We start from the raw sequence: 13,100 nt of genomic DNA, 5'->3' as shown, positions 1-13,100 counted from the left end.
TGCTGCCTGCTGGTCTGAGGGGATGGAGGGGTGAGAGTGATCCAAAGTGACCCCAAAACTGAACACAAAGTGACCCTAAACTGACCTAAAACTGACCCAAAACTGAGAGCCAAACTAGCCCCATCCCAACTCCAAACTGCCCTGTCCACACTGCTGGCCACTGGTCTGGGGAAATAGAGGGCCAAGAGTGACCCCAAAGTGACCCAGAACTGACCAAAAACTGACCACTGAACCAGCCCCAAACTGACCCAAAACAGAGCATTAAACCAATTCCAAACTGCTCTGTCCATGCTGCTGCCAGCTGGTCTCGGGGGATACAGGACTGAGAGTGACCCAAAAGTGACCCTAAACTGACCCCAAACTGCCTTGTCCATGCTGCTGCCCACCAGCCTGGGGGGACAGACAGCTGAGAGTGACCCCAAACTGACCCCCAAACCAACCCCAAAGTGACCCATAAACCGAACCCAAACAGATCTAGACACCGTCCTTCCCCCTCAGCCCCGCTGACCTGCTGTGACCCTCCCAAGACCCCCCCATCCCACACAGCAGTGACCCCACCCCACAGCAGTGACCCCACCCCAACAGCTGTGACTCCCTGACCCCACTGACCTGCTGCGACCCCCACCCCACAGCTGTGACCCCATCCCACAGCACTGATCCCACTGACCTGCTGTGGGTGCCGGTGTCCCCCACTCCATGCAGCAGTGACCCCACTGACTGCTGTGACCCCTCACCCTACAGCAGTGACCCCCCTGACCCCCTTGACCTGCTGTGGGTGCCAGTGCCCCCCATCACACAGTATTGACCCCACTGACTGCTGTGACCTCCCACCCCACAGCAGTGACCCCACCCCACAGAAGTGACCCCCCTGACCTGCTGTGACCCCCACCCCACAGCAGTGACCCCACCCCACAGAAGTGACCCCACTGACCCCACTGACCTGCTGTGGGTGCCAGTGCCCCCCACCCCACACAGCAATGACCCCCACCCCACAGCAGTGACCCCACCCCACAGAAGTGACCCCACTGACCCCACTGACCTGCTGTGGGTGCCAGTGCCCCCCACCCCACACAGCAATGACCCCACCCCACAGCAATGACCCCACTGACCTGCTGTGGGTGCCGGTGCCCCCCATGTGGAAGGTGCCCCCCCTCTGCACCGCCAGCCGCGTGTACTGAACCCCCCGGTTCCCGCTGAGCCGGCTCGTGAACGCTGCGGGGACAGGGATGGGGACAGCCATGTCACCGCGGGGACACCGGGACGTGCCACGCACCGGGGACACCAGGGATGTGTCACACACCGGGGATGTGTCACACACTGGGGATGTGTCACAGTGGGGACAGCGGGGATGTGTCACACACTGGGGATTTGTGACACATTGGGGACAGCGGGGATGTGTCACACACTGGGGATTTGTCACATAGTGGGGACACCGGGGATGTGTCACACACCGGGGATGTGTCACACTGGGGATGTGTCACACACTGGGGATGTGTCACATAGTGGGGACACCAGGGATGTGTCACACACCAGGGACACCGCCGGGGATGTGTCACACACTGGGGATTTGTGACACATTGGGGGCACTGAGGATTTGTCACACACTGGGGATGTGTCACGCACTGAGGACACCAGGGATGTGACAGCAGGGTCAGGGACATGTCACGCACCAGGGACACTGGGGATTTGTCACACACTGGGGATCTGTCACACACCGTGGACACAGAGACATGGCATGCACTGGGGACACTGGGAATGTGTCACACACTGGGGATGTGTCACACACTGAGGATTTGTCACACACCGGGGACACGGCATGCACTGGAGACAGCAAGGATGTGACAGCAGGGTCAGGGACATGTCACACACCGGAGACACTGGGGATGTGTCACACACCGGGGATGTGTCACATAGTGGGGACACTGGGGATATGTCACACACCAGGGATGTGTCATGCACTGGGGACACCAGGGACATGTCATACAGCAGGGTCAGGGACATGTCACACACCGGGGGGGACATGTCACATAGTAGGGACACTGGGGACGTGTTACACAGCATGGACACAGGATGTGTCACACACTGGGGACACCAGGGATATGTCACACTGCAGGGACACCAGAGACACCAAGAGAACCAGGGGGACACTGAGGGAAGTGAGGGAACACAGAGGGAACTGAGGGGACACAGGGAACTGGGGGGACACAGAAGGAACTGAGGGGACACAGAAGGAACTGAGGGGACACAGAAGGGATTGGGGGGACACCGAGGGAACTGTGTGGACACCGAGGGCACCTGGGGGACACAGAGGGAACCGGGGGGAGACAGAGGGAATTGGGGGGACACCGAGGGCACCAGGGGGACACTGAGGGAACCGAGGGGACACCAAGGGAACTGAGGGGACAGAGAAGGAACTGAAGGGACACTGAGGGCACCAGGAGGACACCGATGGAACCGAGGGAAGACTGAGGGAATCAAGGGGACACAGAGGGAGCTGAAGGGACACTGAGGGACATCGAGGGGACACCGAGGGCCAGCAGCACAGTCTCCCTGACCCTCACCGGGGCTGCGCAGGATGGCCGAGAGCGCCGAGGTGCTGGAGTGGCCGAAGAGGCGCTCGTGCATGAGCTGCCGCTGCCGCGCCTCCTGCTCGCGCCGCAGCGCCTGCGCCTCGGCCGCGATGTCCGGCGGCATCACGGCCAGCACCGAGTCCTCCATGTCCTCCAGCACCGAGCGCCGCAGCTCCGACGGCAGCGTCTGGATGAACGTCACCGGGTCCATGGGAGCGTCCGAGCCCGTGGCCTGGGCCAGCTCCCGCCGCTGCTGCTCCGCTCGCTGCTGCGCCAGCACCTGGGGGGGACAGCGATGGGACACGGGGATGGGGACAGGGCCATGGGGGGCGGGGCCTGAGAGGCCACACCCATATGGGGACATGTCCTGAGGATGCCACACCCCTATGGGGACATGTCCCAAAGAGGCCACACCCATATGGGGACATGTCCTGGGGATGCCACACCTCTATGGGGACATGTCCCAAAGAGGTCACACCCCTATGGGGACAGGCCATAAAAAGGCCACGCCCATATGGGGACACACCCCAAAGAGACCACACCTCTATGGGGGCATGTCCTGGAGAGGCCACACCCATTTAAGGACATGCCCAAAACAAGCCACACCCCTATGGGGATATGCCCTGAAAAGGCCACACCCTGAGACCACACCCCATACAGGGACACACCCCAGAGGCCACACCCCCATGCAGCCACACCCTGAAGAGCCCCACCCCAAGACCACACTTATCCTTTAGCCCCACCCCAAGACCACACCCATCTAATAGCTCCACCCCAAGACCACACCCCTCCCTTAGCCCCGCCCCAAGACCACACCCATCCTTTAGCCTCACCCCAATACCACACCCCTCCCATAGCCCCGCCCTAAGACCACACCCACCTCCTCTTGTATGGCCGGGGGCAGCGCCGCCAGGAACTCGGGGCTGACCTCGGTGAGGCCGGGATTGGCCACCACGGGCGGGGCGGGGCTGGCGGTGGGCGGGGCCCGCGCCGGGGGGCGGATCCCCAGCTGGTTCTGCAGCACCTCCCGCCGGATGTCGTCCGGCAGCGCCGCCAGGAACGACGGGTCCACGCCCTCGGGGAGGCTGATCCCTGGGGACACGGCGGGGACGTGTTGGGGACACCCCGGGGAATGGCTTGGTGCCTTCTAGGGACACCCTGAATATCCCTGGAACCATCAGGGACACCCCAAAACCCTCAGGGACACCCTGGGGAATGGCCTGGTGCCCTCCTAGGATACCCTTATAATCCCTGGAACCATCAGGGACACCCCAAAACCATCAGGGGACACCTCAAAACCATCAGAGACACCCTGGAATCTCTCAGGGACACCCTGGGGAATGGCCTGGCGCCCTTCAGGGGCACCTTGAAAATCCCTGAAACCCCCAGGGACATCCTAAAATCCTCCAGGGACACCCCAGGGAATGGCCCGGTGCCCTCTAGGGACACCCTGAAAATCCCTGGAACCATCAGGGACACCCCAAAATCCTCAGGGACACCCCAGGGAATGGCCCGGTGCCCTCTAGAGACACCCTGAATATCCCTGGAACCATCAGGGACACCCCAAAACCCTCAGGGACACCCTGGAACCTCCCAGGGACACCCTGGGGAATGGCTTGGTGCCTCCAGGGATACCCTGAATGTCCCTGGAACCCCCCAGGGACACCCCAAATCCCTCAGGGACACCATAAAACCCTCAGGCCAGGGGGGACACTGGAGTGTCACTGACCAGTCACAGGGGGCACTGGAGTGTCACTGACCAGTCAGAGGGGGCACAGGACTGGCCAGAGGGGACACAGGGATAGCAATGACCAGCACAGGAGACACACGACTGGCCAAACGGGAACACAGGAGGTGTCACTGAATGGCCAGAGGGGACACAGGACTGGCCAGATGGGTCACAGGGGTGTCACTGATCAGCCAGGGGTACACAAGGGTGTCATTGACCAGTGAGAGGGGACACAGAGGCGTCACTGACTGATCAGAGGGGACACAGGACTGGCCAGAGGGCACACAGGGCTGTCACTGACCGGCCAGCGGATCCTCCTCCTCGCTGCTGGTGGACGGCAGCGGCTCCTCCAGGATCCCGCGCGAGTCGGCCCCGGAAATGGCTCCGGCCGAGTCCCGGGTGGACGAGCTCTCCGAGGAGGAGGCCGGAGGGGAGCTGGGGGTGACACCACAGAGCTGGGACATCGATGGGGACACAGGGGACACCCCAAAACCACGACACCCCAAACCACAACCCCTGAAACCACAACCCCCCCAAACCACGACACCCCAAACCACAACCCCTCCCAGACAACAACCCCTGACAGCAGCAGTGGGGAGAAAGGGGAGGCTCTCACCTATCGTCAGGTGGGGCAGGAGGGGGTCTTTGGGGGGTCCCAAGGGGGTTTTGGGGGGCTGTAGGGGATGGAGGAGCCCCCGCAGACTCTTCCAAGGTGCAGGAGGCCAAACTGGACCCCCAAAACCACAACAACCCCAAACCACAACCCCTGACAGCAGCAGTGGTAGGAAGGCAAGGCCCTCACCTGTCATCCGGAGGCTGAGCAGCGTCAGGAGGGGCAGGAGGGGGTCCTTGGGGGGTCCCGGGGGGATTCTGGGGGGCTGTGGGGGCAGGAGGAGCCCCCCCAGACTCTTCCAAGGTGCAGGAGGCCAGGCTGGAGGTGTCCATGGGGGATCCCTCCAGCTGGCTGCTCACGGCCGTCAGCGCGTCCGAGTCCTCCGCGCGCTCCGGGGACAGCGACGCTGCGATTGGGGAGGGGGAACATGACCCTGGAGCCCCCCCAAAATCTGAGGAGACCCCACAAAAAAACCTTCAAAAAAAACGCAGGGGATCCCCTCTACCCAAAAAAACCCGAGCACTTACTGATGGTGGGGGCGGGTGAGAGCTCCATCTGAGTGGCCTCGGCGTCTTGGGAGGGTCGGCCCGGCCCCCCCTCCTCGTGCTCGGGGGGCTGGGGGGGCGGGCGGGGATTTGGGGGGCTCCCGGGGGGGGGTCTGGGGGGGTCGGCGTCGGTTCCAGCATCACCAGGGTCCGGTGGGGCCCGGGAGGGGGGGTCTCCCCCGTGGTCCCGCTGTGTTCTGGGAGGGGAGGGCAGGGTGGGGGGTGGGACACACGTAGGGATCAATATTGGGGGGGACCCAGAAATTTGGGAGCCCCCCCACCCCCCCAACCACCTCCCCAGCACCCCAAAAACTTCCCCCCATTATTTTTTTTTTTTTTTCCCCGTTTTGGGGAATCCCAGACAGCCAGATGTGCCCTAAAAATGAGAGGGGGGATCCTCAGTGGGGAGGGGAAGGAGAAAATTTGGGGGGCAGGAGACAATTTTGGGGAGGGGAAGAAACAATTTGAGGGGAGAGGAAAAAATTTAGGGAGGGTGGAGACAACTTAAGGGGAGGAGAAAATTTAGGGGGAAGAGACAATTTAGGGGTGGAGACAATTTAGGGAGAGGAGGAAACAATTTAGGAGAGGAAAAAACCAATTTTGGATCAAGGAAACAATTTAGGAGGAGGAGAAAAATTGAGGGGAGGAAACAATTTAGGAGGGAGAAGGAAACAATTTTGGAGGAAGGAAACAATTCTGGGTGGGGAGGAAATAGTTTGAGGGGGAAAGAAACAATTTAGGGGGAAAGGAAAATTCAGGGAGGGGAGGAAGCAGTTTAGGAGGGGGAAGAAAACAATCTGGGCGTCAAGAAAACAATATGGGGGGAAGGAAAATTCAGGGAGGAGTTTGTTGGGGGAGGAAGCAATTCAAGAGGGGGAAGGAAACAGTTTGGGAGCCAAGGAAACAATTTAGGAGGAGAGAAGGAAACAATTTAGGGAGAGCCCATCCCACCCCTAAACCTAACCCCCCAAAACTCCACCAACCCCTCCACACCCCCTAGTAACCCCCACCCAAAAAAAAAAACCCTTAAACCCCCTCATTCTAACCCCGTTCCACCCCTTCTCCTGGATGTGCTGGTGGGGTGAGGGGCTGTCTAAGCCCTCCCCGGGACCCCCGGGACCCCCCGGCTCCGGCGGCGCGCGCCGCGCGAGGAAGACAGTAGAATGTATAGTTATCTCCGAGACGGGGGTGTGACCCTCCAACTATACAATCTACTACCTCAGCCCGCGCGGCGCCAGCTCCAGGGGGGGATTCAGGGGGGGATTTAGGGGCTGGTCCAGCTGTTGGAAGGGTTTTTTATGTGATGGGGAGTCCAGGGGAAGCTGGAGGGATTTACCTGGCGGGGTGACGTCGGCCGAAGCGGGGCCGGCTTTGGACGCCGCGTCCTGCGGGAGATGGGAGGGATGAAGGAGGGGATCTTTTATCTCGAGGAGGGTTTTGGGGTTTTTTTTGGGGGTGTCTCACTTGTGTCTCGGGGCTGTCCTTGTCCTCGGGGCCGCGCTCGGCGCCTTTGGCCTCGTCCTCGGCCGCCTGGCGCCGGCGCTTCTCGCGGCGCTCGTCCAGCTCCTCGTCCCGCAGCGCCTCCAGGCGGGCCAGGATGGGCACCTTCACCACTGGGGGAGGAAAATCAGGGGGTTTGGGGGGTGATCGGGGGGTTTGGGGTGTGTGGGACCACCAGGATGGGCACCTTCACCGCTTTGAGATGGAAATTTGGAGGTTTGGGGTTTGATGGACCCTCAGGATAGGCACCTTGACCACTGAAGGGGAAGAATTAGGGGGTTTGGGGGCAGAAATTGGGGGGTTTGGAGGGTGAGAGACCCCCAGGATGGGGACCTTGACCACTGCCAGGTGGAAATCAGGGGGTTTGGGGTGTGTGGGATCCCCAGGATGGGCATCCTCACCACTGGGTGGGAAAAATCGGGGGGTTTGGGGTGTGTAAGACACCCAGGATGGGCACCCTGACCACTGCCAGTGGGAAATTGGGAAGTCTGGTGTGTGTGGGACCACCAGGATGGGCACCTTGACCACTGAAGGGGAAGAATCAGGGGGTTTGGGGGCAGAAATTGGGGGGTTTGGAGGGTGAGAGACCCCCAGGATGGACACCATGACCACCTGGAGGGAAGGGCGGGCTGGGCTCGGGGGTCTAGGGGCTGTCAGGGGGTCCTGGGGGTCTCACCAGACACGCAGTCGTGCATGCTCTCAGCGTCCAGGACCTTGCACTCCTCGGTCCAGCGGGTCAGGGCCGTGGGGATGCTGGACAGGGTCCCTGGGGGGGAAATGGGAGCTTTGGAGGCTGCAGAGGCCACGCCCCCTATGGGGCCACGCCCATCTCAGCACACCCACCCCAGGGTTGTCAATCAACCGAGTCCCATCTACCTGGCTCCACCCCTTTCCTTCAGGCTCCTCCCCCTTTAGCTCCACCTCCAGGAGTAATTTGGGAATGTGGCCCCATCCCTCACAGGCCACTCGCCCTCAGCATAGACCACGCCCCTTCGGACCACACCTATTTAGGCCACGCCCCTTCAGCCCACACCTATTTAGGCCACGCCTCCTCCTTCCAGCCCAATTTCTCTAAATCCCCATAAACCCTGAATTTGGGGAGGTTGTACTCATTTCTACACAGACCACACCCCTGAAACCCCATGGGTCCCATCCCTAAATCCCCCAAACCACACCCCTAAAACCCACAGACCACACCCCTAAAACCCACAGACCACACCCCTAAAGCCCCACAGACCACACCCTAAACCCCAAGACCACACCCCTTTCCTAGAGGCCACACCCCCTTAAGCCCCACCTCTTCTTCAGGCCCCACCCCTGCCGTGCCCCTGTGTCTGTGCCGTGTTTTGGGGTCTCCCTGTCCCCCCATTCCCCCTCTTCCCCATGGCCTGCCTGGCTGTGGGTGTCCCTCCCCATGTCCCCCCAAGTGTCCCTAGGTGTCCCCAAGGTCCCCACTCACCTGCCTGGCTGTTCCCACGTCCCCAAATGTCCCTGAACGTTCTCAAATGTCCCCACTCGCCTGCCTGGCTGTCCCCATGTCCCCAAATGTCCCTGGTGTCCCCACTCACCTGCCTGGCTGTCCCCATGTCCCCAAATGTCCCAGAATATCCCCAAATGTCCCTGGTGTCCCCACTTGCCTGCCTGGCTGTTCCCATGTCCCCAAATGTCCCCGGATGTCCCTGGTGACCCCATTCACCTGCCTGGCTGTTCCCACGTCCCTGAATGTCCCTGAATGTCCCCAAATATCCCCAAATGGCCCCACTCGCCTGCCTGGCTGTGGCTGTTCCCCAAATGTCCCCAAATGTCCCCGGTGTCCCCACTTGCCTGCCTGGCTGTTCCCACGTCCCCAAATGCCCCCAAATGTCCCCGGATGTCCCCAATGTCCCCAATGTCCCCAAATGTCCCCGGTGTCCCCACTCGCCTGCCTGGCTGTTCCCATGTCCCCGAATGTCCCCAAATGCCCCCAAATGTCCCTGGATGTCCCCAGTGTCCCTGGATGACCCCGGTGTCCCCACTCGCCTGCCTGGCTGTTCCCACGTCCCCAAATGTCCCCAAATGTCCCTGGTGTCCCCACTCGCCTGCCTGGCTGCCCGCGCTGCCCTGCTCGTGGAAGAAGTCGTCCAGCAGCTCGTCGTCGGAGCGGGCGATGATGTGAACGTCCTCGTTCCCCACCAGCAGCCGCGCCCGGCCCCGGCTCTGCAGCGGCAGGCTGCTGCTCAGCTGGAGGATGTCTGCGGCCGCCGAGGGGCCCAGGAGCCTGGGGAGGGGGAGCACAGGGTCAGGGGGGGCTGTGGGACCCCTGGTTTAAGTTATGGGACCCCCAGTTTGGGGCACACTCTGGCTGCTGCTCAGCTGGAGGATGTCTGTGGCCACCGAGGGGCCCAGGAGCCTGGGGAGGGGGATCAGGGGGTGTTAATGGGGGTGTTGGGGGGCTGTGGGACCCCCAGCTGGGGGCTGTGAGACCTCCAGTTTGGGGCATACCCCAGCTGCTGCTCAGCTGGAGGATGTCTGCAGCCACCAAGGGGCCCAGGAGCCTGGGGAAGGGGCACAGAGGGTGAAGGGGGTCTTTGGGGGGATCTCTGGGGGTCTCAGGGGGGTGTCAGACCCCAGGCTGGGGCTCTAGAACCCCTGGTTGGGGGCACACCCCAGCTCAGCTGCAGGATATCCATGGCTGCCAAGAGGCCCAGGAGCCTAAAGGGGGGTCAGGAAGGGGTCAGGGGGTCTTTGGGGGGGAGTTGGGGGACTCAGGGGGCCTGTGGGACCCCCAGTTTGGGGCACTGCTCAGCTGCAGGATGTCAGTGACTGCAGAGGGGCCCAGGAGCCTAAAGGGAGGTCAGGGGGTTTAATGGGGGTCTTTGGGGGGCTCAGGGGGGTGTCAGACCCCAGGCTGGGGCTGTGAGACAAGCCCAGGCAGGGGATAGGGATTCCCAAGGGATCTGGATGACCCCAAGGAATCTCTGCTCACCCCTGCAGGATGAGGGGTGGGTTTAGGGGTTCCCTGGGGGGTTTGGATGACCCCAAAGGGGTTTGGGGGTCCCTGGGGTGTGTCTCTGCTCACCTCTGCAGGATGAGGGGCGGGTTTGGTTGTTTCCTGGGGGGTTTGGATGACCCCAAAGGGGTTTGGGGGTCCCTGGGGTGTGTCTCTGCTCACCCCTGCAGGATGAGGGGCGGGTTTGGGGGTGCCCTGGGGGGTTTGGGGGTGCCCTGGGGGGTTTGGATGCCCCCAAAGGGGTTTGGGGTGTCCTGGGGGGTTTGGATGCCCCCAAAGGGGTTTGGGGGTCCCTGGGGGTCTGTCCCTGCTCACCTCTGCAGGATGAGGGGCGGGTTTGGGGGTCCCTGGGGGTCTGTCCCTGCTCACCTCTGCAGGATGAGGGGCGGGTTTGGGGGTCCCTGGGGGTCTGTCCCTGCTCACCTCTGCAGGATGAGGGGCGGGTTTGGGGGTCCCTGGGGGTCTGTCCCTGCTCACCTCTGCAGGATGAGGGGCGGGTTGGGCTGCCGGGCCCCCGGGTAGTGCACGTGGATGGTGTGGCCGGCGTTGGCCGTGAGCTGCCGCAGGGTCCTCTGGCTCCTGCCCAGCCCCTGGGCCAGGCGGGCGCCCCCCGGGCCGGCCCCCAGCCCCAGCCCCCCGTGCTCCGCGTGCCGCACCAGCAGAGGGTGGCTGGCAGGGATGTTCCCGGGGGACGGTGGGATGTCCGCTGGAATGGGGGGAAACACAAAAAAATCCCATTAAACGGGGGGTTGGGGGGGGAAAACATCAAAAAATCCCATTAAACGGGGGGTCGGGGAGAGGAAAACACCAAAAAATCCCATTAAACGGGAGGTCAGGGGGAAAAATAACCCAAAAAACCCCATTAAATGGGGGGTCCGGGGGAGAAAACACCCCAAAAAAACACAAGGAGGGGAAGAAATGGGGGGTTGGGGGCGGGGGTTGGGGGAAAATAACAAAAAAAAAAAACACTGGGAGAGGGGGAAAACACCCCAAAAACCACAGGAAAATGAGGGGTTGAGGGCGGAAATAACCCAGAAAATGGGGAAATGGGGGGTATGAGGGGGAAAGCAACCCAAAAAAGCACTGGGAGAGGGGGAAAACATCCCAATAAACCAAAGGAAAATGGGGGGTCAGGAGGAAAACCACTTAATAAAAACACAGGGAAAAGTGGGGTAAAGGGAGGAAAATACCTCAAAAACAACAGGGAAATTGAGGGGTAAAACCCAAAAAATGGGAAAACAAGGGGGAAACACCTCAAAAAAAACCACAGGGAAATGGGTCAGGGGGAAAAATATCCCAAAAATCACAGGAAGAGGGGGAAAACACCCCAAAAAACACAGGGAAAAGTGGTGTCAGGAGGGAAAATACCACAAAAAACAACAGGGAAATGGAGGGGGTAAACCCAAAAAATGGGGAAACATCTCAAAAAAACACAGGGAAATAGGTGAGGGGAGGAAACACCCCAAAAAACAGGGAAATTTGGGGTCAAGGAGGGAAAAAGACCCAGGCAGAGGGTGGCTGGTGAGGATGTTCCCAGGGGATGGGGGAACAACGGGGGGTTAGGGGGAGAAAAACCCCAAAAAACTCCATAAAAAAGGAGGTTGGGGGGAAAACAGGGGGGTCGGGGGGGAAATAACAAAAAAAATCATTGAGAGAGGGAGGAAAACACACAAAAGCCATGGGGAAACATCCCAGTTTGGTTCCAGTCCCTCCCAGTGCCATCCAGTCCCTCCAAATCCCTCCCAGTCCATCCCAGTTTGGTTCCAATCGCTCCCAGTGCTCCCCAGTCCCTTCCAGTTCCCTCCCAGTCAATCCCAGTGCCCTCCAAATCCCTCCCAGTTTGGTTCCAGTCACTCCCAGTCCTTTCCAGTGCCTTCCAGTTTGGTTCCAGTCCATCCCAGTTTGGTTCCAGCCCCTCCCAGTTTGGTTCCAGCCCTTCCCAGTCAATCCCAGTGCCCTCCAAATCCCTCACAGTTTGGTTCCATCCCACTGCCCCCAGTCCCTCCAAATCCCTCCCGGTTTGGTTCCAGTTGCTCCCAGCCCCTCCCAGTCCCCCCCAGTTTGATTCCAGTCCATCCCAGTCCTTCCCAATGCCTCCCAGTGCCCCCCAGTCCCTCCAAATCCCTCCCAGTCTGGTTCCAGTCTATCTCAGTTTGGTTCCAGTCCCTCCCAGTGCCCCCAGTCCCTCCCAGTCAATCCCAGTGCCCTCCAAATCCCTCCCAGTTTGGTTCCAGTCCATCCCACTGCCCCCCAGTCCCTCCAAATCCCTCCTGGGTTGGTTCCATTGCTCCCAGTCCCTCCCAGTGCTACCCAGTCCCCCCCAGTGCCCCCAGTCCCTCACTGGGGCTGGAGAACATGTTGTCGAACTCGATGATGAGGTCGTCGTCGCGGTCGAAGCGCTCGAAGCGCACCAGGGGCGAGGCGTTCATGTCGGGGTAATCCTCGTCCAGCTCCATCTCCGACCCATCGTCATCGTCCTCCTCCTCCTCGCCCTCCTCGCCCTCCTCGTCGTCCTGCGGGGTGAGACACGGGCTCAGCACGCACCAGACTGGGGGGTTTTACCCCAAAATACCACCCCCGTACAAAATTGGGTCCCAAAATACCACCCCAATCCAAAATTGCGTCCCAAAACAGCACCCCCACCCAAAATCGGGTCCTAAAACAGCACCCTTGACCCAAAATTTGGTCCCAAAATAGCAACCGTGACTCAAAATTGGGGTATTTTGACCCAAAATTGGGTCATTTTGACCCAATATACCACCCCAATCGGAAATTGGGTCCCAAAACAGCACCCCCATGCAAAATTGGGGCATTTGGGCCCAAAATACCACCCCCTTCCAAAATTGGGTTCCAAAACAGCAACCGTGACTCAAAATTGGGGTATTTTGACCCAAAATTGGGGCATTTTTACCCAAAATACCATCCCCTTCCAAAATTGGGTCCCAAAACAGCAATCGTGACTGAAAATTGGGGTATATTGACCCAAAACTGCAGCCCCAGACCCAAATCAGGGCACCCAGACCCCAAATTTGGGGCACTTTGACCCGGAACACGGCACCCTGACCCAAAATTACATCCCCTAACCCCAAACTGGGCACCCTGACCCAAAATTTGTGGCACTTTGACCCAAAACGGGGCACCCAGACCCCCAATT

General features: G+C 60.5%; 2 protein-coding genes across 2 annotated transcripts in view; both read right to left on the bottom strand.

Annotated features, from left to right (window-relative positions):
• Positions 1-5,244, bottom strand: part of LOC310921200 (E3 ubiquitin-protein ligase HUWE1-like) — a gene marked incomplete at its 5' end in the record, with an annotated part of 24,675 nt that extends 19,431 nt beyond the window's left edge. The window contains 6 exons of the mRNA XM_083881309.1: positions 668-735; positions 1,106-1,212; positions 2,562-2,850; positions 3,451-3,662; positions 4,601-4,734; positions 5,207-5,244. Of these exons, the coding sequence (XP_083737435.1) occupies positions 668-735; positions 1,106-1,212; positions 2,562-2,850; positions 3,451-3,662; positions 4,601-4,734; positions 5,207-5,244 (848 nt within the window). The remainder of the gene's footprint in view (positions 1-667; positions 736-1,105; positions 1,213-2,561; positions 2,851-3,450; positions 3,663-4,600; positions 4,735-5,206) is intronic.
• LOC310921199 (E3 ubiquitin-protein ligase HUWE1-like) overlaps positions 5,159-13,100 on the bottom strand; it is a gene marked incomplete at its 5' end in the record, with an annotated part of 22,016 nt that continues 14,074 nt past the window's right edge. Inside the window, 8 exons of the mRNA XM_083881308.1 lie at positions 5,159-5,318; positions 5,440-5,654; positions 6,794-6,842; positions 6,922-7,070; positions 7,634-7,723; positions 9,036-9,214; positions 10,424-10,652; positions 12,288-12,459. Coding sequence (XP_083737434.1) covers positions 5,277-5,318; positions 5,440-5,654; positions 6,794-6,842; positions 6,922-7,070; positions 7,634-7,723; positions 9,036-9,214; positions 10,424-10,652; positions 12,288-12,459 — 1,125 coding nt within the window. The 3' untranslated portion in view covers positions 5,159-5,276. The remainder of the gene's footprint in view (positions 5,319-5,439; positions 5,655-6,793; positions 6,843-6,921; positions 7,071-7,633; positions 7,724-9,035; positions 9,215-10,423; positions 10,653-12,287; positions 12,460-13,100) is intronic.

The sequence above is a fragment of the Zosterops lateralis genome (assembly GCF_965231275.1).
Source record: "Zosterops lateralis genome assembly, chromosome: 33".
Lineage (NCBI taxonomy): Eukaryota > Metazoa > Chordata > Aves > Passeriformes > Zosteropidae > Zosterops > Zosterops lateralis.
This window is presented reverse-complemented; position numbering and strand designations above follow the sequence as displayed.